Here is a 23,693-nt window from a genome sequence, read left to right as displayed (position 1 = left end):
CTTGACTGAGCCACCTGAATAAGTCACTTAATCTCTCTGAGCTTCATCTGCAAGATGGGGATAATGCCTGCCTTTTTCACTTCATTGATGTCTATCAGGTTCAAATGCAGTGATAAGTATGAATGTGCTTTGTAAACTGTAGTAGTGTGGTTCACAGGAAAGAAAGGGAGCTCTCTTCTCATGCAGTCATCACAGGTTGGCTAAGGACATAATTGGGACATTAACCTGTTTTCTACAACGATGACGTGTGAGCCCACGTAGATGGACTGTGTGCTACGCACTGTTTTCCCCAGTTTTGCAAATGGATTTGTCCTCACCTCTCTACACCCACCCACCCTGCCAGCTCCCCTGCCCCTTCTGATCTGGGGTGGAGACTATAGGAAGTGCACCAACCCGTGGGTGAACAGTGAGGGACCGTGTTTACATTTTATGTGGGTCAAGGTTAAATGTGTTTTAGAGATAGAGGGGTGTGGGTGTGTTTCTCCACAACTGGGCAGAGCAGGTGAGAACATGATGTTGAAGGCAGTGGTGTCCTTAGAGAAGTCAAGCTCCCGAAGGGTATCTTTGCCTGGAGACTGGATACCTAGCCACTGGGACAGAGGCGGGGAAGGAGACAGTATCAACAGAAGTGCTGGGGGTGGAACCATTGATAAGAAGCCCAAATAACTGTCTTTGGTGGGCAAGACAATTTATTAACATAGGAATATTCAGAGATATTCGTATCTGCTGCTCCCTCAATCTGCTTTTCCCCTTTATTGCTAACCAATTTATCTAATCCAAGTATATGGCAATCTCTTGACGAGGATGAGTAAGAGAGACTCATAGCACTAGGTTCCAAACTCTTGGCTTTTTCAGAGTTACCTCACTGAACTATCCTCACAGTCCCAAGAGGTTAAGTGTGTTACCCCATTTTACAGATGGGGAAACTGGGCTTACAAATGCTAAGTAACGTGTTCAAAGTCAGCCAAGAGGTAAATGATTATATGTATCTACATTCAAACCCAGATTTTTTAGTAACTTTCCCCCTACACTGCTGTGTGTGTGTGTTTAAGATTTTTTATTTAGGGGCGCCTGGGTGGCTCCGTGGGTTGAGCCTCTGCCTTCAGCTTGGGTCATGATCCCAGGGTCCTGGGATCGAGCCTTGTGTTGGGCTCTCTCCTGGGCAGGGAGCCTGCTTCCCCCTCTCTCTGCCTGCCTCTCTGCCTCTCTCCCTTGTGATCTCTATCTGTTAGATAAATAAATTTAAAAAAAAAGATTTTTTAATTTATGTATTTGACAGAGAGAGAGAGAGAGATCACAGTAGGCAGGGAGGCAGGCACAGACAGAGGGAGGAGCAGGCTCCCTGCTGCGCAGACAGCCCGATGATGCCATGTGGGGCTCTATTCCAGGACCCTGGGATCATGACCTGAGCCTAAGGCAGAGGCTTAACCCACTGAGCCACCCAGGCACTCCCACTGCTGTTTTTAAAGTGCCTCCTGCCCCCTACTTTCACACATCTAATACTGAATGTGTGTGTTTGTTGGGGTGAGGGAGCTTTGGGCTGCTTTTCTGCAGGAAAACACCTAGACACAGAATTTCCAAGAGGGGAAGGGAACCTGGGGGGCATTTAACCCAATTTACTTTGCAGATAGACATCTGAGGCCCAGAGAGGGAAAGTGATTTCTCCCGCTGGCTCCCTGGATTTTGGTGTCTGACTGGTGTTTTCCATTCCGACTCTTGCCCTGCACTCACTCTGGGGGAGCCAAGGTGCCTTTGACTGGTAATACCTTTGCCAAAAAAATTCGACAAATATTTACTAGTGCCTACCTAACTGCCAGGAACCCTTAAAGGTGCTATGAATAGGATGAAGAGGAAACACTACCCTTCTGGAGCTAATGTGGTGAATGCAGGAGGTGGACATAAGCCCGTAAGAGGTATCTAAATAAGATAATTTCAGATGCTTGCAAGAAATAAAGAGGTAATAAAAGTAGGGAAGAGCTACAGATGGGAGTCAGGAAACCCGATCACCTGGTACCTGCCTGGTGCTGATCCTTTAATTCTCACAACCACCTTTAGATGCTAGGGTCAGATCTCCGCTTTGCTGACAAGGAAGCTGACGTTCAGAGGGGTAAAGAGTGGCAGTCAGGTCTCAAACTCCTAAGCTCCACTTCCTACCAGCTCCCGTCGAGCGGCCGCGGCCACCTTCGGGCCCTGGATGATGAAACCCGGGCGAGGACTGCACCATCTCTCAGCCGTCTCCTCGCAGGTGCTCGGTAGTGGGTGGAGAGGGGGGAGGGGTCGTGGAGGGAGGGATGCGCTTCCAGACACACTGCAAAAAGCTCAAATTCGTAGGAGGCTGAAAGAGCCCCTGGCCCAGACCCCGCCCAGCTCCCCAGCCCCAGAGCGGGGGACAAAGAGCCCGCCCAGCCCCCCGCAGAGTCTGAAGACCGTTCCCGCCTCTGGCCCGGCCCCCTATCTGGCCAACGCGGAGCACTATGGGACTTGTAGTTCGACCACTTTCCACATCGGCTCTGGAAGCGGACTGGGGAACTACAAGGCCCAGGAGCCAGTGGGCAGGCCCGGGGCGGACCCGCCGGCTGTGGGTGTGCGAGCGCAGGGGGCCGGGCGGTGCGAGCTCTGGGTGCTGAAATGCGGCTGCTGGCGCCCAAGCCCCGGGCCAGTTTCAGGCGCGCGCGGTAGCTGGACGAAGCTAGGGGTGGCCAGGCGGCGGCAGCAGGCACGTTGCATTCGTGCATTGGGCGCAGCGTTTGCAAAACTGCTTTGGCTTTGCGGTAGCGCGGTGAAGGGTTCGAGTCGCCGGGGGATGGGCACCCGGCCCCGGAGCCAAGGTGGCTCCGCTCGCTGAAAGGGCCCTTTGACTGGGCTTGGGGGTTGGGGCACTGGTGCCCGTCTTGGACTGTGCGCGACATGTTTGTTCTTTCTTTTAGTGTCAAGGTTTTCCTGGACGGGCGCGCGATGCAGCGGGCAGCGGCACTAGTCCGGCGGGGCTGCTGCCCCCGGACCCCGGGCCCATGGAGCCGTAGTCAGAGCAGCGCGGCCGCCGAGGCCTCGGCAGTGCTCAAGGTGCGGCCCGAGCGGAGCCGGCGCGAGCGCATCCTTACGCTTGAGTCCATGAACCCGCAGGTGAAGGCTGTGGAGTATGCGGTGCGGGGACCCATCGTGCTCAAGGCCGGCGAGATCGAGCTCGAGCTGCAGCGGGTGAGCGCGGGCGCCTGGGGCCGCGGGGCGGGAGGGCCCAGGGAGGCTAGGGTCGCCGAAACTGTCAGGGATTGCTGGGAGGGAGAACAGTAGTTGTTCGAGGCTGGGGTCCACCCGCTGGGGCTTCCTCTCACGCCGGTGTCCAGCTCCTTCGTTCAGCCAAGGTTGGCTAAAACAAGAATGCCCTCTCCTATCCCTTCACCCACTGGTGCCCGCCCGGCACCTGGCACAAAGTAAGGCCCTCAGATACGGTTCACTTGTTGAATTGAATTCATCAATTATAATTGAGCGACCGGGAGTGCCAGGCACTGCACTTATGTGGCTGTCCTACCCGCGGCGGAACCAAGGTCCGTGGGGGGGAGGTTAACAACAACCAGTAAAGAAAGAGACCAGAGAATTTCAGATAGTGAATAAGTGCTTTGGAGAAAATAAAATGGAGGAATGGTGTAAGGGTTTGCTGGATGGGAGTGTTGGGAAGGCTGGCATGTTAGGTAGGAGGAGAGGGAGGAAGGCTCTAAGACTTAGGTTTGTTCCTAAAGCTTTTTTTCTTGCTGAGACCTTTTTGGTCGTTCTGCCAGTAAGGATTCCATGACAAGAGTGGAGGTGTGGAGGAGGGTCCTCAAGGATTCCTGCCTCATTGAAACATTTTGATCTCTGGGGATACCCTCCTCCCCAGTGGGTAGTCAAAGTCTTGAGCCTTTGGAGCCTTGGTAGGATGGCCCTGGACTTTCTTTGTCTTGGGTGGCTGGCTGACTGCGATCTTGGCTTTCGTTTGTAGTTGCATGTAAAAGTGACCGCATCCCCAGGAGTGATTTCTCTTCCTACAACCAGGGTGACTGGGTGTGTGTAAGAGATACCTCTGTAAGATACCAGTTCTAATCTGAGTGGAATTCAGGAGGCCAAGTCAAGAGAGGCAGTGTTTAAAAAAAAAAAAAAGCGAGCACTGCTAAGGATTTCTAAGATCTGATGAAACAGCTGCTTGCTTAAGATAGTTCTAACCCAGAATGTGGGTGGGGGAGGGTTCCTTGATCTGGTGCTCTCAGAGGCTCTAGAACTGGGTGACTCTGGGGTGAGTTGATCACTTAGTGTCCCATGCATGTATGGGAGGAAGCAGTGGTGGGATCCCAGGTCTCCTGACTGAAAATAGTGAGCTGAACTAGTTAGAGTCCAGTGTCTCCCTCTGACTCCTTTCACGGCTAAGTTTAAGGTTTGGCTCACAGAATGCTGGCTCGGCTTCTGTGCTTTCCTGGCCCGAGGTGTGAGGTGGGCCAGAGACAGAAAACACGAGTTTTGCCACTCTGCTCTTGTGACTGGCCGACTGGAGTTGCCTGTCCTTGAGACAACAGTTTTCCCTGTTAAAGCAACACTGAGATTAAATTGTTCCGGGCTTATCACTTGAGCGAATTCCTCTGGTTTCAGAGCTGGTAAAGGCTCCAGGGGTTCTCTCCACCTTTTGCTAAATAGCAGCTTGGGTGTGGGCTCCATGAGGTACGAGGATGATTAGAACAGAAAGGTGTCCTGTCTTTGTCTTCAGGAGGCTGACTGCCCACCTGTTCTGTGGACCTGAGCCTCTCCCCCACCACTTTTTTTTAAGAACTGGTGGGATTTTTTATCAGGCAGAGAAAAATGTGAGAGCATTCCAGGTGGGAGCTGTGAGCAAAGATGGAAGGTTAGGAAGTTCTGGCATTTGGGTCAGGGGTTGGTGCTGTTTGAAGAGCGGCACCATGGCAGGACGTTACAGGAGATGAATGAGACAGACAAGGCGGGCTGGAGTTTGGGGGCTGGGCTCAGGACTTTCGGGGGCAAAGTGGGGGTTTTGGTGTGAAGTGGGGAACCATGAAGGGGTTCCAGTAGGGCACAGTTCCATGATTGAGGTGAACAAATTTCTTGATCATTTAAGCTGGAGGCACCGTATGATTTCTGGGAGGGACGATGATGCACATTCCCATAGCCTAAGTAAGTTGAGTTTTGTGTACACCTCCTTTCTGGTGCTTTCATTCAAACTTAACACCTTCTCGTTTTATTCTCACTTTGTCCCAGTCTAGCTGCTAGAGACATAGCTCAGCCAAGCCAGCATAGCCTCCCTTAAACCTTTCATTTTGGGAGACCCCCTGTATCTACTTTGCTAGCTTACACAGTGCCCCTTCTGAGAGAGCAGTATTTTTCCCAGTAGTTGTTTTTTTTTTTTTTTTCGTTTTTTTGGCTTGGCTCTGCACAGCTTCATTTTTTTTTTTTTCTACCTCTGTTTTGAACTGCAGTGATCAAAATGGGACTGGTGTTATAAAGAGTTTGACTGGGTAGAGATGGGACAGGTAAGGATTTGTAGGGTGACTTGGGGTGAATCTCCTATCATCTCTGGGCTTTGGTTTCCCTAGTCTATAAAAGGAGAGAGGTGGCTTGGTGGGCCCAGAGATCTCCGCCCCCACCCCCCAATTCCCTGCCCTGACTTTTGTATCTCTTGTCCATCCGAAGGGGTCCTGGCCTTTATGCTGCCTTTTGGAATTATTATTTTTTTTTTTAAAGATTTCATTTATTTATTTGACAGAGAGAGATCACAAGTAGGCAGAGAGGCAGGCAGAGAGAGGAGGAAGCAGGCTCCCCACTGAGCAGAGAGCCCGATGCGGGACTCGATCCCAGGACCCTGAGATCATGACCTGAGCTGAAGGCAGCAGCTTAACCCACTGAGCCACCCAGGCGCCCTGCCTTTTGGAATTATTTCACCAGGTGCTCTGCAGACAGTACTCACTGTTTGGCTGGACACGTGGTTCTGGTGTTTGACTTTGAGGTGGCTGGCCGGGCAAGTTCCATTCTCCTTCCGTCTGTGACAGGAGCGGAGAGTGCTCAGGAAAGCCTGACGGAGGGAAGGGAAGTTGGTTAAGTGGGTGTGAAAGGGGCCATTCAACTCCAGTCCTGTCTGTGTGCTCTCAGAGAGGCCCTGTTTCTCCCTGACAGCAGCTCCAAGCTCCAAATGGGGAGAAACTATTAGCTTTTCAGATCCTGGTGTTCACTGGGAGCAGCCCTTAAAAATAAGCTGCAATTAGTAGGAGTTTTGAAAAGATCTGTCAGTTCTTTCTCAACCTACTACTTTTTTCCTTTATTGCAGGAGGGGAGGAAGTTGGCACGAGTAGAGACAGGAATGGCTCTACTTCTGTTTGTAAAGTACACACAGTTGGGGCGAAACATTCATAAATAGAGGGAAAAACTGATTGTGACTGTTAAAATCAGTGTGTGCTGCATCCACACTGGTAAAAATGGAAGGTGCTATATAACACATGGTTATAGTTAGCTGAGAACTAAGAAACCCTGGTTGTGCCAAGCACAGGTGGTGAAATCTCACGGTCATTTTCTTCAACGTTCAATTTAAAACAAATTGGTAGTGCTGGCTTCTAATAGAACAAACCCTCCCCCACCCACCCTGTCCAGGTCTCCATGGACCTACATCCTGGGCTTGGCTTTACATGCTGTGGGCCTCAGGTCTTTCAGAGCACCTTGGGCTCAGTTTCTGCCTCTGCAAAATGGGCCAATTTATTTCCTCTAAAGACTAGTTTGAGATGAGAATGAGAATAGCTGGAAGTCAGTTAGAACTCTTAAGAGCTGGGGTGCCTGGGTGGCTCAGTGGGTTAAAGCCTCTGCTTTGGCTCAGGGTCCTGGGATCGATCCCTGCATCGGGCTCTCTGCTCAGCAGGGAGCCTGCATCCTCCTCTCTCTCTGCCTGCCTCTCTGCCTACTTGTGATCTCTGTCTGTCAAATAAATAAATAAAGTATTTGAAAAAAAAAAACCCAAAACAAAAAACCTCTTAAGAGCCTTCTTCTCAAACTAATGAGAGTTGCTTGAAGAGAAGCACCAAGGAATGCCCTTTCCTTGCCTTCATGCTGAGCCTCTCTGGGTCTGGGAGTGCATTCTGCAGTGTGTGCTCTGTCTTTCCTGGTCCTTAGCCTTGCTATCATGAATTATTCTATTTGGAGCTCATCAGCTCTCATTCCTGCTTTCTTCCCTGTGAGTCTCTGTTTCTTTTGGTGACCCTCCCAACAGACCCCCGGAGTTCAGGGTTTCCCATCCCCTGTGGACCTTGAGTACACAGACCCAAGAAAATAAATGCTCAATGTTCTCAGACTTCTTGTCAGTGGGCCCTGAATTGGTTGAGCAGTGCCAGGGGCAGGCATGGGAAAGGAACATCAAGGACTCTGTTCCAGGGAATAACTGTCCTACCCAGCCTTTCCCCCTACATGTCACATGAAATGACAGGAGCCATCCCTTGCTTAAGAAAACTGCCTTGTGCAGTGTTGGAATCAGCTTTCGTCCCATCAACCTTCATAATGATGTTGGGCCTGTGACCTGGGAAGGCCATTAATAGTCTTTTTCCTTCTTGCTAACACCCTGTGAAATAGGTCATGCCTTGAGCCTGGGCCTATTCCCAGATCCGTACTTAAGCTGAACGGAGGGGAAGGCCTTTCTCTAGGTACATTATCTCAGCTGCCTGCCTGCCCCACCCCAAGCCCAGGGAGGCAGCGTTGAGTGGGATGTAAGCAGGTGGGTTATCTAGATGTGCTCCTGGATACTGTGAGAGGAAACGGGAATGCTATCTGCTGACCTGATGGGCTCCTGGGGGCTGGGCTGAGGCAAGGTCACTATTGGGTGTGCCAATCAGACCTGGATGAGTCAGTGTGGGCAGGAGTCAGTCCCTGGCTACTTGTTATTTCCCATCCCTTGTGGACCTTCAGTGCTTTTTGGTAAGAATCTGCTCCAGAACAGCCTCCTTTATATGGGGGCCTTTGGCTGGACAGGCTGATCTGCTGCCCATTCAAGGGAGCCAGCTCATCCCCACCCCCAGCTCATCCATCACAGCAAAATGTCTGGGGTCTCTGGGCACCTAGACCCAAGAAAAGAGATGCGCAGTGTTCCCAGGCTTCTTGTCAGCAGGCCCTGAATTGGTTGAGCAGTGCAGGGGGCGGGCATGGGAAAGGAACATCCAGGGCTCTGTTCCAGGCATATTCTCTCCCTGCATTGGGCTGGCTGAGGGCCCACAGCTGTGTGTTGGTTCCTGGCCCTCGACTGTGATGGATTTTATCCCTACCAAAGAATGAACTGTGCCCATGCCATAGAAATTACCTGTGTTCAGCTGGCCAGGCCTAGGGGGCTGTGGCAATTCACAGGCTGACAGAAGGACCTGTGCCAGGAGCTCAGGCCGGTGCCAATGGGGGTGAGTCAGTCCTACCCCTTTGTACACCGTGGCCTGGCCCCTCCTCCACCCCTCAGCCCCCAGCCTCCTGCCTGTGGGGTGAGCCCTGAGGCCACATGCCTCTCAGTCCGTCTCCAGGGTCCTGCTCTCACCCAGCAGAGGGTGGTGCCACCCACGGGCCTTGGCCCTCAGGACACTTAAGCTGGGACCTTTTCTCATACAGACCAGCCCTGAAGAGCTGTGCAGAAGGGACAGGGATTTAAAAGGCCTCTTACCCCCCATAGGCTTTTAGACACTTACCAAGCCCTGTTTATGAAGGTCCATGGCCAGTTCTGAGACACTCCCCAGCCGGCTCTGTCCCCACCCCATGCCTTCTTGCTCCAGAACAGCCAGATAAATGGAAGAGTCTTAGGGGTGGCAGAGGAGGGTCAGGAAAACTTGTTTGGCAGCTACTTTTGTCCCTTAAGATCACTGTTTTTTACTCAAGGTATATATTATTGATTTTGAAAAGGCAAAGTTTTCTAAAGGTGATTTAATTCACACATTGTGGGAGTTGGAGAAGAGACAAGGGTCCAAACCTTCGAAAACAGGGAGGCCAACCCTAAGAGACACTTAACTCTAGGAAACAAACTGAGGGTTGCTTCAGGGGGATAAGGTAACTGAGAGAACTGGCATGAAGGAGGGAACTTGATGGAATGAGCACTGGGTGTTATATGCAACTGATGAATCGCTAAATCCTACCCCTGAAACTATAATACACTATATGTTAGCAAAATTGGACTTTTTATTTTATTTATTTGTTTTTAAGATTTTATTTACTTATTTGACAGACAGAGGTCACAGGTAGGTGGAGAGGCAGACAGAGAGAGAGAGAGGAGAAAGCAGGCTCCCCATCGAGCAGAGAGCCCGATGTGGGGCTCCATCCCAGGACCCCAGGATCATGACCTGAGCCGAAGGCAAAGGCTTTAACCCACTGAGCCGCCCCGGCACCCTGAATTTATTTATTTATTTATTTATTTATTTATTTATTTTTAAGATTTTATTTATTTATTTGAAAGAGACAGTGAGAGAGAGCATGAGCGAGGAGGTCAGAGGGAGAAGCAGACTCCCCATGGAGCTGGGAGCCCGATGCGGGACTCGATCCCGGGACTCTGGGATCATGACCCGAGCCTAAGGCAGTCATCCAACCAACTGAGCCACCCAGGCGTCCCCTGAATTTATTTTTTTTAAAGATTTTATTTATTTGATAGATCACCAGTAGGCAGAGAGGCAGGCAGAGAGAGAGAGGGGAAAGCAGGCTCCCTGCTGAGCAGAGAGCCTGATGCTGGACTCCCAAGACCCTGAGATCATGACTTGAGCCGAAGGCAGAGGCTCAACCTACTGAGCCACCCAGGTGCCCCAGCAAAATGGAATTTAAATAAAAATACATAGAATTTATATTTTTAAAATTTGAATTTAACATGTCCTTGAGGAAAGGGCAGCTGGAGATGGGAAGGTGGCCAGGCTTTCCATCCAGGCCACCCCTTGGTCCTGTCCCCTCCTTGCCTCACAGCTGCATTTCTCTGCCACGACCCTCCCAACCCTGTCCTTGGTCAGGCTTTGTAACCTGATGATGTTTGTTCTCTGCCAAGTGCTTTCGTACTGTTTGTCTCAGATAACCCTTCAGCCACCCTGGGGGGTTGTCATTGAACTTGGCTGCTGATTCTTAACGCTTCTAGTGGCAAATTCTGGACTTGGGAGCTCTGTGGAATCCCCTTATGTCCAGATCCCCAAAACCTCTGTCCGGAGTGCATTTTCTCATTCTCAGCAGCCGGGAGTCCTTTAGTCACCCCAACCCTGCCCCCCATGACCTTGAGGTTGGCAGGTCTCTGAGTCCCTCCTCTCTGGGACCTCCTTCCTGTGTTGAACACGTTGCTTGGGCAGTGACTGAGAGTTAGTTCTTCAGCCATTCTTTTGCATCTTTGGTGCCTTTTTTTTTTTTTAAGCGAAAATCAGCCCACATTCTTTTTTCTGCAAAACCAGGTTGCAAGGGGACAAGCCTAGAGGTCCCTGCTGATTGGGGGTCTTCTGGAGGGGAGGGCGGCTCTGGTGCTCCGGCCATTTATTTAGGCTGTTGAGATGGAGCCGTGCTTGGGGGCAAGTTGTGGGGGCCTTTCCCTGATGTTTGGGGGCCTCTGCTGCTGACCCCTGCCTCCCACCACTTTTGCCCCAAGGTCCTCTTTTTAGGCATCCTTCCCAGGCCAAGTTGACTGGCAGGCCTTGGACCTGCAGCTGCCTCGGGGTGCAGCCCAGGAGAACTCCTGTAGCCTTCTTAGAAAGTGGGTGGTGGTGAGCATAATGGTTGAGAAGAGTGATCTTGGAGTCTGGCTTCAAATCCCACTACTTGTGTTTATCAATTATGTGATCTCGGACAAGTTGCTTAGCCTTTTGAAGCCTCGTTCTCCTCATTTGTAAAATGAGATTAATACTAGTTCTTCATGGGGTGGTGGTTAAGGTTAAATGGGGCGAGCCACGTCAAGGGCTTGGCACTATGCCTGACACCTGGTGAGGCTCAAAATAGGAGTGTTTATTAATATCCTGTGGGGGCATTGCTTGGCGAATCCAGGATCTCTGAGTCTCCAAGTAACCACCTGTTGCCTTCTCTCTGCTCAGGGTATCAAAAAACCATTCACTGAAGTCATCCGTGCCAACATCGGGGACGCCCAGGCCATGGGCCAGCAGCCAATAACCTTCCTCCGACAGGTAAGCTGGTGCTCAGGAGCAGAGGCTGCTGGGAGAGCAGGGAACTGGAGCCTGGGCGGGCCAGCCAGCTCTTCTCATTCCTGCTTCCTCCCCTGTCCGGCCCCCTTGGGACACATAGGCACCAGAATCCCACAGGGAGGTACCATGGAAGTAGCAGCCCCCCTCCAGTGTCTGATGTGCCCTGGGTCTCTCCCTCAGTCTCCTCCCCTTCCAAAGTTGTCTAGAATGTCTAGACTCACTTTGGGGCTACTCTTGCATATGAGGCTCCCAGGGATACCCTTCCATAATCTGTGGTCTCTCATACTGAGATCCCAGAGCATGGTTCATAAGTGTGTCAGAGAAGCAGCTTGGAGAAGTAGAGGCCCAGTGGGCTGGGAGGTGATATGTGGGGGTCCAGATACTTTCATCCCAAGTGAGACACCCCGAGTTTGAGCGCTGACTCTGCCACTTACCAGCTGGGTGGCTTTGAGTAAGGGCAAGTCACCAGAGCATTGCCTTGGAGGACAGCTGGGGGCCTCAGTGTGACACTGAGTATGAAGTGCTGATCCCTGGCCCACAGAGTATGGGGTTGGTGACCACTGTCAGCTGCTGCTCTCCTGCTTGCCTTGCTGATGTGACCCATCTTGCTCCTGAGGTCTCCAGGAGGTGGGGTTTAGTGTTTCCGTTTGGGCACCAATTGCAAGGATGCTGCATGGGCTTAAATTGTGGGATTGGTGGGCTGGCGGGAGAAAAAAATGCCAAGGGCCTCCTGAACAGAGGGAGAGACCAGTGGTGGCAAAAGCTGCTTCCTATGGAGCAAAATATGGTCCTTACGTGGTTAAGATTCGCAGGCTTGGGCAAGCAGGGCAGCTGAGCCCCGGAGGCCCCCGCCCTTTTCGCCTGCTGCAGGGGCTGGCATGGCGGGGGTGACCCTGCCCTACTCTCTGGTGGAGGGGTGCAGGGACCTGACTTAGCTTGGGGAGTTCACGCAGGGTCTGGGGAAGAGAACCGAGGCTGGCATTGAGCCGAGGAACGTCACTGGGGCTCCCCTCCCGTGGCCACTGCTGGTGAGCTCAGGAGCATACCAGCAGCTTGTGAACAGATGAGGCCCCAAACTGGGCTGGAAGCTGGGGAAATGGATCAGACCAAACAGCTCTGCCGAGGAAGCCGAGGCAGGAGAAGGCTGGAGGGCCTTGAGTGTCCTGAAGTCACACAGCTCTGGAGGAAAGAGTAGAAGCCGTTCCCCACACGTGCCTGGGGCTCTGGGCGTGAAGAGGCTCCTGTTGACTCAGTGTCCTCTGGCTGGCTGACTTGTTCCCAAATCCGGCTCTGGCTGTGGCAAACCCAGCCTCTCCTGCCTGGTGCTGGCGTACTGCAGCCTTCACGTGTGTCTCCTCTTCACAAGTGCCGGTGGGAGCCGGGTCATTGACCATTGTATGCATGAAGAAGTGAGGGACCAGGAAGCCAGCTCCCACCTGAAGTCACCCAGCTGGTGTCAGAGCCACGAGCCCTCGCGTCCCCTCAGGGCTCTTGGCACAGCTTTTGCATTGCCAGCTTAGACTTGCCCGGTGAGCTGGGGTTTACCGGTGAGCTGGGGTTTACCGGCACTTTTGCAAACATTTCCTTGCTTAATCCTCTTAATTTGTGAGGTTAGGGTGATTTTCTCTGTTACAGAGATGGGGAAACTGACCCGGCCTTCAGTTCTGGCCAGGAAAGGGGATGACGGTGAGAAAGGGGGCAGAGGTTGAGAGTGTGGGGGAGGACACTCAGTCTGTGAGTTAGGAAGGGGTCTGTGCTCCTTTCAGTTGGGGTTCACCTGCCTGCTCAGCCCTGGCCCCTGCTCAGGAGCCCCCTGGATCTTGTGGCCTTGGGTGTGTGCACTGCCGTCCTCTTTGGAAGAGTTAGGGCCAGGGACTGAGGGGCAGGCTCCTCCTGTTCCCCGGCTCCTCTTCTGGCAGCTCTCCCTTTGGGTCCCAAGCCCAGGTCATGATGTACCCCACCTTTCAACATCTCCTGCTGCAAAGAGCCCAGCATGCTCCTCCCCAGCCACCGCAAGCTCCCCCGAGGCTGGAGCCCTCGTGGAGAGGCATGTCCCAGAGTTGTGGTCGTCACATTGTCCATGCTCAGGGTCCTCACGGCCCTCCTGAGGCTCTGGGCTTGGGGGTGCTAGGAGCCCAGCCCGCGCCTCTCTTCCCCCAGGTGATGGCACTCTGCACCTACCCAAACCTGTTGGACAGCCCCAGCTTCCCAGAAGATGCTAAGAAGCGTGCCCGGCGGATCCTACAGGCTTGTGGCGGGAACAGTCTGGGTGAGCACCCTCCCCCGCCCCCCATAGTCGGGTCCCGGAGGGCATGAGGTGAACATGCGTTCTGAGTGCGGGCTTGGGCCCTGGCCCCGAATGGAGAGTTACCCATGTGAGTGTGTGCATGTGTACGGGATGGTAACACGCAGAGTAAATGAAAAACAGTCTTCCTCTTCGTGTCTGCTCTGTTAACCTCCCGTTAGCTGAGCAGTGAGGTAAATGCCATCTTTTGGAGGATCAGGGCACTTGAGCTGCAGGAGCCTCCCCTGACCTGGAGTTTGGTTTCACACCTGGAAGCCAGCTTGAGTAATTGACCCTTCTGTCCGCAGAATGTTGGTGTGTTTGTTTTAAAGTTTTTTTGTTTTTTGTTTTTTGTTTTTTTAGAGAGCATGAGCCGGGGCAAGGGGAGAGAATCTTCAAGCTGACTCCCCGGGACCCCGAGGTCATGTTCTTGGCCAAAGTCAAGAATCAGGGTAACCTGAGTCACCCAGACCTACCCCTCAGAGCAGAGGGTTTAACCCAGTGATGGGCCTCAGTGACGGGCTGGGTGAGGTGCGGTGCGTGGCTTTGTCCGGTCTTCGTGTCTGTCACCGCTGTGGCAAGAGGTGGTCAGTTATTGGGGAAGGGGAGTGCTGTGAGATGCCTTTGAATCCTGTGTGATGGCTTCCTTCCACCCTCCTATTCCTTCTGTTCCCACCTCCCTGGCCTTTGGTCCCCTTTGCTGGAAGCCCGCGCCCAGCCATCTGCCTCCTTAAGGAGGGAGCCCTCCATGGAGGGAGACCCTGGAATCTGGCCCCTGCAGATGTGAAAATGATACTCTCCCTGTCTTTGCTGTTGAGATGGATTTCCAGGCTCTGGGCCTCTGGCTCTTTGTTCTCATCTCCTGTTCTTTGTTCTGTTTGCTTTTGCCCCATTCCTTTGCGCCTTGCCTACAGAGGGGATCCAACTTTCCTCACCCCAGGAAAAATAGTTGTTCTGAGAGTTTTTTTTAGGACACGTGCCTGAATGTTCTGGAACGTGGGAGAGGGATTCTTGTAGCTTGCTCAGCAGAGGGTCAGCTACCTTCCGCTTCTCTGACACTCCCCTATCCCTCCCCTCCCTTTTTCTGTTCTTTCCCTTTCAATTAGCAATAATCGCGCCTCGGATAAACCTCATTGGCCACTATACTGCCACTGCGCAAAGCTTGTTCTTTCCCTTTAATGAGAGCCCTGTGCTTACCTTCCTTGCTGTGGTTACCCCACCATGCTCTGTCCGAGTCTGGTCACTGACTTCAGGGTGTCCCTCTCAGGAAGGGACCAACTCCCCTTGCTTTCCTGCCTGCCAGACTGGGGAGGGTGTGGGTTAGCTCCTTGTATGACAAGGCCGAAACCACAAGCTGTCAGAGAACAACCCAGCAGCCGGAACGCTCAGCCTGCAGCCTCCTCTCCTCCTGTGCCCTCTGCCCAGTCCACAGGACAAAGGTGCCAAGACCCTGTGGCCATGGGCCTAAGATTCCTGGAAGCTTCGAGGAGAGGCAGGGGAGGGAGTGTTTGTTGTCTGCATGCCTGATGGGAATCCGTCTGACGCAGCGGGGAGGGGGTTCTCTGTTCCCTGCAGGAAGCTTTGAGTTTTTGCAACTTTGTCAGCCAGGGCTTTGGAAAGGAGTTGGGGAGGCCACATTCATGTGAGCCCCCACTTGGGGTGTTACAGCAAGAGGAAAGTTGGCCTGCGTGTGGGGTTTTGGGGACTTGCACTGAGTTCTGAGGACCCTGTGAGGATAGGTGAGGTGGGTATTCCCTGAGCCCCTCTTCTCCTTGAGCTAGGAAGTCCTCTACTCAGCTCCTGGGCTTTTGAAGGAGGTTGATGTATGTGCTAAAGCCCTTTGTCAGGTGTGGAGAGGCCCTGTCCTTGGGGGTCACCACCAGTCCCTGCCCATTGCAAGAGATAGGGCAGTGTCATCCTGGGGGAGGTGTTCTGTCAACTAAGCCTACCAGCCCACAGAAGTAAGGGAAATGGAAAATGTCAGTGTGCCCAGGACAGCCCTGACCCAGGTCGGGATTATTAAAAACATACACAAGGTCTTAGAGCTCATCTGGATGTGTTTTAATCGTGCCCTTTAAAATGACTTTTTTTGGGCGCCTGGGTGGCTCTTCCTTCAGGTTAAGGTTAAGCCTTTTAAGTTAAGCCTCTTCCTTCGGCTCAGGTCCTGATCTCAGGGTCCTGGGATCGAGCCCCACATGGGACTCTCTGCTCAGCAGGGGGCCTGCTTTCCCCTCTCTCTCTGCCTCTCTGCCTACTTGTGATTTCTCTCTCTGTCAAATAAACAAATAAAATCCTTAAAAAAATAAAATGACTTTTTAAAAATTTAAGATTGATATATTTATATGAGAAAGAGCATGCACAAGTAGGGGGAGGGGCAAAGGAAGATGGAGAGAGACTCTCATGCAGACTGGGTATTTGTTGTGCGCAGAGCTGGACTTGGACCTTAGTCTTAAAACCCTGAGATTATGACCTGAGCCAAAATCAGGAGTCAGATGCTCAACCAGCTGACCCACCCAGCCGCCCCTAAAATTCTTTGTAGAGTTCCTCATTTTCTGTTTGAGGAGTAACTCAGTTCTCAGGTTGTATCTTGGATCTTAAAAGGATTAAGGTGGAATCTAGACATCCAGGGAGGTGCAGGTTCTTATCTAGCCCTCCCAGAGCACCCCTTTAGGCACTGAGGGACACTGGTGAACCAGGTGGATGGAATTTCTGTGCTCACAAAAGTTCATGATCGGATTTGGAAGAAACAAACATTAAAAAGAATTCACACAAAAACTAATCTCTGGTTTTCATGAGTTCTTGGAGAAAAAGCAGAAGAGCTGTGCTATGGGTCTGTAACCAGGGATTCTAATGTAGAGGGAGGGTTTAAGCAGCAAATACGATTCAAATTCATGGGGAATGGTGAGTAATAGAGAACCTGCGAATGCATGCCAGACAGAAGAAATGATGTGTGCCAAGGCCCTGAGGTTTGAGAACTGAGTGTGATCAAGTGAAGAGGTCTGGATGGGGCGGTGTGATGGGGCTGGGAAGTGTGGCAGTGGTGATGATGGCGGTTTGTAGGCCATGGGAGGCAGGTTGCCATGTGTCTAAGGGCAGTGGGTCCTAAGCAGGAGTGTAGTGGGGTGGACCAGGCAGGGGGGTCGGTGTTCTAGCAGAGATGCACAGAAGAAATGGGTAATGGCCCCTGCCCTCAAGGAACGTACAGTCAGCAGGGGGAGGCAGGCTTCATGTGTCTACAGTAAATAACTGGAGAAAATGCAGGTCAGGAGAGAGGCTTAGTACGGGTCGGTATTTTTATGACAGGCCCCGAGAGAGAGACTAGATTTGAGCTTTGATGGACCAGTGTGGTTTGGAGTATCACAGAAAGGCTGAAGGAAAGGGTCGAAGGTCCGTGGCCTGCAGGGGCAGGGAGCTTGCCAAGGGTGAAGGCCTGGGAACTCGAGGAGGGTGAGTTAGAGGCAGGAAAAGGGGGAGGCTTGGCTGGTGTGGGAATGGACAGGCCCCATGGACTAGAAGCGAGGGCATTGAGAAAAGGCAGAGGGAAAGGTTTCTGAATATGGGAGCTCAGAAATAATAAGTCAGTCACTCCGTAGAGGAGGGATTCTCTAATACCAGCATTTGTACCTCTCCACTATTTTAATTTGCAGAATATTTCAGATGCATTAGAATACTCCAAATAGGGTGCCTGGGTGGCTCAGTGGGTTAAGCCGCTGCCTTCGGCTCAGGTCATGATCTCAGGGTCCTGGGATCGAGTCCCGCATCGGGCTCTCTGCTCAGCAGGGAGCCTGCTTCCCTCTCTCTCTCTCTGTCTGCCTACTTGTGATCTCTGTCTGTCAAATAAATAAAATCTTTAAAAAAAAAAAAAGAATACTCCAAATAATGTAACAAAAGACCTTGAACCCACCACCCAGACTTGATTCATGTTCATGTTTGCCCGTGGGACCTTAGAGAATCGGCCTAGGCTCCCCTGCCTTCCCTCTCCATCTTAGCAGCTGGTCAGAAGGCAAGGCTGAGCCCAGTGAGGCACAGTCCAGGGCCTGGACTGAGACTCACGGAAGCCCTAAGCCTCCTGGTGGTGGGTTTGTAGTAGTCTTAGAAGGAATAGGCTGGTTCTCTTTAAATGTGGCATAAAATTCAAACAGTGTCAAAGGATATAGAGTGAAGTCTGCCTCCCACCTCTGACCCCTGGCCTCCCCTTCACTTCCCCACAGAGCTCATCCTCACCACTTTGGGACTCCTGCCAGATGTGCCTACACAAGTATATATATTCAAATTCTTCCTAAAAATAGTGGCCTGACATTAAAAAAACAAAACAAAACAAAAAAACTCTTTATGGAGATATTAACAAATCTATAATAAAATGAACCAATATTAGTATACAGCTCAGATAATTTTTTGCACATGTATACACCTGTGTAACCCTCACCAGATCATGACAGAGAACGTGTGCAGTGTGCTCCAGAAGGCTCTTGCCGTTTGTAAACCCCAGGAGGGTGGATAAAACAGGTATAGGCACATTTGACTGATGGGAAGCCAGGACCTGGAGTAACACTTGACGTCTAACAGCTCCTCTGTGAATACCGAGTGTGTGGTTGGGTAGGTGGGTAGACAGGTGGATGGGCAGGTAGACGAATGCCTAGATAGCAGATGAGTGGATGGGTGGGTGGGTAGGTGGTTAAGCAGCCTGCCATGATTCCACAGCCTAGAATAGTGGGAGTTGGGTCCTAAAACCCCTCCCACCCCCCTGTCCCCATGTAGGTAATTACATGGATGTCCCCAACTCCATAGAGCCAGTCATCCTGCCTCTAGTGACTGTCTTGCTTGCTGTCTTACAGGGTCTTACAGTGCTAGCCAGGGCGTCAACTGCATCCGTGAAGACGTGGCTGCCTACATCACCAGGAGAGACGGTGGTGTGCCTGCAGACCCGGACAACATTTACCTGACCACAGGAGCCAGTGATGGCATTTCTGTACGTGTGAGGGGGGCTCGCTCTCCAGTGTTTACCCCCATGAAGAACAGCCTTCCTAGTTAGGGACAAGGATGTGAGCCTGTGCCAGTAGGGAGAAATAGGCCTGGGAGGAGGGGTTGGCGCTCTGCAGGTCCAGCTGGAGAGGAGCCATGGGCACTCGAGGGTGCCTGTCTTTCTGGTGGCATTAGCCTTTCTCTCGCTTAGTTCCTACTGGTGTTCCTCCTCTGCAAGGTGCTGTACCAGGTGCTCGGAAGACCGTGGGAACTGAACACACTTGGCCTCTGCTTACACCCTAGTGCCCTATCAGACCAGCATTGATAACCCATAGATAAATGCTATATCACAAGCTTTCAATTTCTCTTCTGGGTGAAGAGGACAGAGTGCCCCAGGAGGAGCAGCAGGGGGTGGGGGTGGTTGTGGGGAGCAGAAAGGTTTCTTCTCAAAGGATGACTGAGCAGAGATCTGGGGGATATGTAGGCATGAACGGGGAGGCGGGGGACAGAGTGCGTTCTGAACAGAAGGTCAACGTGTGCAGAGGCTGTGAGCTGGAAAGAGTCAGAGTGAATGAGCACATGTAGCAAGGGCCAGAGTTTCCAGACGTGGGCTAGAGAGGCAGCTGGGGCCTGAGTCCTACAGGGCCTTAGTGGCCATGCTGAGGATGTAGGTCATTGTCCTAAGAACAATGTCCATTGAAGCATTTGAAGGTTGGGGAGAGACAGATGGATAGGGGATAATTAGATTTATGTTAAGTTTTAACTCGGCTGGGAAAGGGGATGATGGATGTGAGGGGAGTGTTTAGATGAGGGAGGAGGTGGCTTGGGCTGGGGGTTAGCTGTGGGCGGGGTGAAGAGGGGCTGTTGTCAAAGTGTGCTTAGCAGAAGGGCTCTGAAGTCCTGGGTCTGAGGGAGCTGTGGTCTTGCGATCCTCTGGAGCATGCTCCTACCTAAGCCTCATCAGTGCCGGTGCCTTCAGTTCCTTTATTTTTTCTCCTCAGGGAGTGTGTGTGGACCCTTCCTTTGATGGGGTCATCTTGGTCTTTGGACCTCCAAGGCTCTTGTTTCTCCTGTTTTTTCAGTGCTTTAATCCTTTCAGATGCACGGAGCTCTTACGGGAGCCCAGGAAACGGGCCCCAGCAACATTAAATGCTCTGCTGTCTTTAAGTCAGCCTCTTGTGACCGTTGGGATTCCAGGGTTGGGGCTCAGGTCTCCAGCCGTCACATCTTCCACTGTGTTGTGTTGTCAGGGCCTCTCAATTCCCAGAGAAGCCCACATACACGCAGAGGTCCTAGAGCAACCGAAGGAGGTGTCCTCAGGATTTTGTGAAAAGAATCAAGTTGTTGAGCTTCTGAGTCCAGTGGCATTCTTGAAGCGAGGAACTGGCCTGTGTGTAAGGTGGGAACTCTTCCAGAACAGGGTTTGCAGTCAGTTATTGCCACCTCCACCCATATCCCCCGCCATGGGGTTCTGTTGGCCTGGTTTCTCAGGAGTCCTGCAAACCTGGAGCCACACGGCCCGGGAAACAACCAGGTTGAAGCGCCACCTGGTGGTAGTACATAGGTATTTTATCCTGAATCAACAATCTCTTCTTTGTTCAGGGTCTGCCCAGCGGTGGGCACAGGTAATTACTAAAGACAGATTCCTGTCCCTCCTCCCCTCCAGGACATACGGAATGAACTTAAGGGCAAAGACAGGGCCGGTTTGTGAACGACTGTTTCAAAAGGCCTCTTCAAAAAACATAGGCATTGAGTGTTTTAACTAGCTTGTTAAGAACTTGAAAGCATTTCATTTTGCTTACTTCTCACAGCAGACCTCGTTTTAAAGATGGGGGGGACGTCAAGCAGCTCATATGGGGCTGCACTGAAGGCAGGCAGTGGGGTGGCTGGTAAAAGGCTAGGGTTGGGGCCTCTGGGGGAGTCTTCCTGGCAGTCCCCAAAGGGTGGAGATGGGCAGTATTCCTGAAAGCCGTGACTTCTCTGTTGCAGACAATCCTGAAGATCCTGGTGTCCGGGGGTGGCAAGTCTCGGACCGGTGTGATGATCCCCATCCCACAGTACCCCCTCTACTCGGCTGTCATCTCGGAGCTCGATGCCATCCAGGTGAACTATTACCTGGATGAGGAGAACTGCTGGGCCCTAAACGTGAACGAGCTCCGGCGGGCTGTGCAGGAGGCCAAAGACCACTGTGACCCCAAGGTGCTGTGTATCATCAACCCCGGGAACCCCACAGGTCTGTGCCCCACTTCATTGCCAGTTTCTTGGGCGGTAGGGGCAGGGCAGCTGGTGTCCTACACACATCTGGTCACTAAAGAGTTAATGTGATGTTCTCGCTGCTCCCAGCTTTCTTGCATTTGCCAAGACTCTCCTTGAGGTTAATTATGCACAGCCTGTCCCCATTAATCACAGGCCTCACTTTACCTTTACTCCTAGTTGTTTTGCTGAACCAGTCGTCAGAATGCTGGTGTGTGCGTTTTTGTTTTTCTTTGACACAGCGTTACTTGTGTACTTTGAGACTTGAGGAGGAAATGCCTTGTTAAAAACAACAGCAAACAAACTGAAACACCCTGCTTCCAGAAGTCGAAAAGCACTCCTATTTTTACATATTTAAAAACAAAAACAAAAAACGAAAACCCCTACCAAACGCCCAGCCCCCTCCCTGTTTTGATCTTTCTGGGCCACTGGCTTCATTTGCCCCCACTGCTATTTGGATGCTGAGAACAAGGGCTCCTCTCTCCTCCTTTGTGGAGATAAATTGGGTCAGGGCCAAATCGCGTTGGAGTTGATTGTGGAGTCTGCTTCTCTGGAACATCAAATGATGCTTCAATCAGCTGAAAGCAGCACTTGAATTCCAGAGTGCAGAAAATGGGTGCGGCTGGCTGGGACACTCATTTGTGTACAGCAGCACCCTGGGGGTAGGGGCGCAGTGGAACCCGAATGCGGGAGGAAGGAAAATGACTACAGCTGGGCTCTCTATTGAGGTTGCACATTAGAATCACAAAGGGAGCTTTTAAAAAATGCCAAAGGCAGGGCTGCCTGCCTGAGTCTCTGGGTATGTGCACCTCCCCGCCACCCTCCGCCGCACCCCTCCATCAGTCAGTATTCCCTGTGCCTTGCATGAGAACCACTACACTGGGACAGTGGTTCTCAGACTGTAACTTGTTAAAAAACAAACTGCTGGACTCCGCTCCAAGGTACTCTGATGTTTTCAGGCAGGGCTGCGGCTTGAGAATTTTTTTTTTTTTTTAAAGATTTTATTTATTTATTTGACAGACAGAGATCACAAGTAGGCAGGGAGGCAGGAAGAGAGAGAGAGAGGGAAGCAGGCTTCCTGCGGAGCAGAGAGCCCGATGCGGGGCTCCATCCCAGGACCCTGAAATCATGACCCGAGCTGAAGGCAGCAGCCCAAACCACTGAGCCACCCAGGCGCCCCGAGAATTTGTTTTTCTAACGAGCTCCCAGGTGATGCTGATGGTACCGGTCCAAACTTGGGTTAGTAAGTCCTATATTTTGGGAAATACTCTGTATGCCTAGTTTCTATTAGAGGGTTGGTAACTTTGTAGCCAGGCATTTACTGTATCAGCTGGCTGTCCAGGAAGAAATATTTGCATCAAAGACTTTATTATTTTAGGTAAAGGGATCATGTGAATGTATATTAATATGAGTAATTTTTATTTATTTATTTATTATTTATTTTTTAAAGTTTATTTATTTATCAGAGAGAGAGGGGGGAAGAGAGCGAGCACAGGCAGACAGAGAGGCAGGCAGAGGCAGAGGGAGAAGCAGGCTCTCTGCTGAGCAGGGAGCCCCATGTGGGACTCCATTCCAGGATGCTGGGATCATGACCTGAGCCGAAGGCAGCTGCTTAACCAACTGAGCCACCCAGGCGTCCCAGTATAAGTAATTTTTAAAGAGTAACTTCATGAATGGGCAGAGGCTGGTTTGGCTCTCTGGGTTCTCAGTGTGTGAAATACCAGTCAGCTCTTAGAAGATGGGCGATGGAAAATAGAAACCTACCTGAGATAGCCAGGTATCTTGTCTGGACCACACGCTGTGACCACTTGGGCTGAAAGGTGTCCAGATGGAGTGGGATAATAAGCCAGGACTCGGAGTTTTAAGACAGAAATGTAGCTCAAGGCTGAAGGGTTTGGGTCCTAAAACTGTAAAGACCAGGGGTAAAGCAGTCCACCTGAACCAGCATCCTTGCCCTAGGAACCTCGATTCCTTCCCCAGGTCTGGGTTGGAGTCCTTCCCAGGAAGTCTCTGTCCTTGGAGTGACCTTCAGCCGCTCTAGCCCTGGTCTGCCTGCTGAGCGACCTCCCCGGAGAGCCTTGCCCAAAGTTTTAAAGCAAAAATTCCAGGCCAGGTTCTCTTTGGCCCAAGTAGGGTCACCTGCCTATCCCTGAGGATAGATTCTGGCCATGTATGTGTCCCATGGCCCTGCTGGAGTGCAGAGAGAGGCAGTTCCCTGCAGGACAGCTGAGCTCTGTTACTCAAAGAAGAGAAGGCCCCTGGGCAGGCTCAAACAACAGATTTTCTCATGAGGTTTGGGAAATTGGCTTTGGTTTGGCTCAGCCTCTAGTGAGAGGCACCTGGAAGACCCCTCTCCAGCCTGTGTCCAAGCCATCCCTCTGTAAGGTGGCCTCATGTCTCCCCCTGCTGGGCACAGCTGTGTCCTGGTCCCTTAGACACCACCACATGTGTCTAACCAGCCACTGGCTCTGGGGCATGTTCTGAGTGACTCCCAGGCACTGGAGAGAAACAAGCTCTGTCCTTGTCCTCAGGTCTGCACTGCACACCTTAGTGAAATTACTTCCCTTCTACTGAGCAGCAGGCTTTCTGAGGCCCCGGTCCTTACTTAGTTCCTCTTTGCATGCTCCTTAGCACTATGTGCCTGTGGTTTTGATATTCTTTTTTTTTTTTTTTTTTTTTTTAATTTTATTTATTTGACAGACAGAGATCACAGGTAGGCAGAGAGACAGGCAGAGAGAGAGAGAGGGAAGCAGGCTCCCTGCCGAGCAGAGAGCCCGATGTTGGGCTCAATCCCAGGACCCTGGGACCATGACCTGAGCCAAAGGCAGCAGCTTAACCCACTGAGCCACCCAGGTGCCCCTGGTTTTGATATTCTTGCTGCTCAGATGTTCGCTTGCTTTCTAACAGGATAGTCTGTGGGATCAGAGGTAAGCCTCACAGGGTTTGCAGGCAGGCCCAGCCCCCCCAGGTAGCCACCACCTGTCAGTCTGTGGGAACAGTGGCTGATTCCTTGTACAATCCAGGGCCGATGCTGAGCTTCATAGGAAGCCCAGTTT

General features: G+C 51.8%; 1 protein-coding gene and 1 pseudogene across 1 annotated transcript in view; one reads left to right on the top strand and one right to left on the bottom strand.

The window, feature by feature from the left end:
• The first annotated feature begins 2,599 nt into the window (after nucleotides 1-2,599).
• Nucleotides 2,600-23,693, top strand: part of GPT2 (glutamic--pyruvic transaminase 2) — a 34,975-nt gene continuing 13,881 nt past the window's right edge. Inside the window, exons 1-6 of the mRNA XM_059152025.1 lie at nucleotides 2,600-2,828; nucleotides 2,928-3,198; nucleotides 11,031-11,120; nucleotides 13,299-13,407; nucleotides 18,258-18,391; nucleotides 20,374-20,617. Of these exons, the coding sequence (XP_059008008.1) occupies nucleotides 2,956-3,198; nucleotides 11,031-11,120; nucleotides 13,299-13,407; nucleotides 18,258-18,391; nucleotides 20,374-20,617 (820 nt within the window). The 5' untranslated portion in view covers nucleotides 2,600-2,828; nucleotides 2,928-2,955. The remainder of the gene's footprint in view (nucleotides 2,829-2,927; nucleotides 3,199-11,030; nucleotides 11,121-13,298; nucleotides 13,408-18,257; nucleotides 18,392-20,373; nucleotides 20,618-23,693) is intronic.
• On the bottom strand, nucleotides 14,518-14,585 carry LOC131819057 (U4 spliceosomal RNA; annotated as a pseudogene).

This window comes from Mustela lutreola, chromosome 16 (genome assembly GCF_030435805.1).
Source record: "Mustela lutreola isolate mMusLut2 chromosome 16, mMusLut2.pri, whole genome shotgun sequence".
Classification (NCBI taxonomy): Eukaryota; Metazoa; Chordata; class Mammalia; order Carnivora; family Mustelidae; genus Mustela; species Mustela lutreola.
The sequence above is the reverse complement of the archived record's forward strand: the minus strand, read 5'-3'. Positions and strand labels throughout refer to the sequence as shown.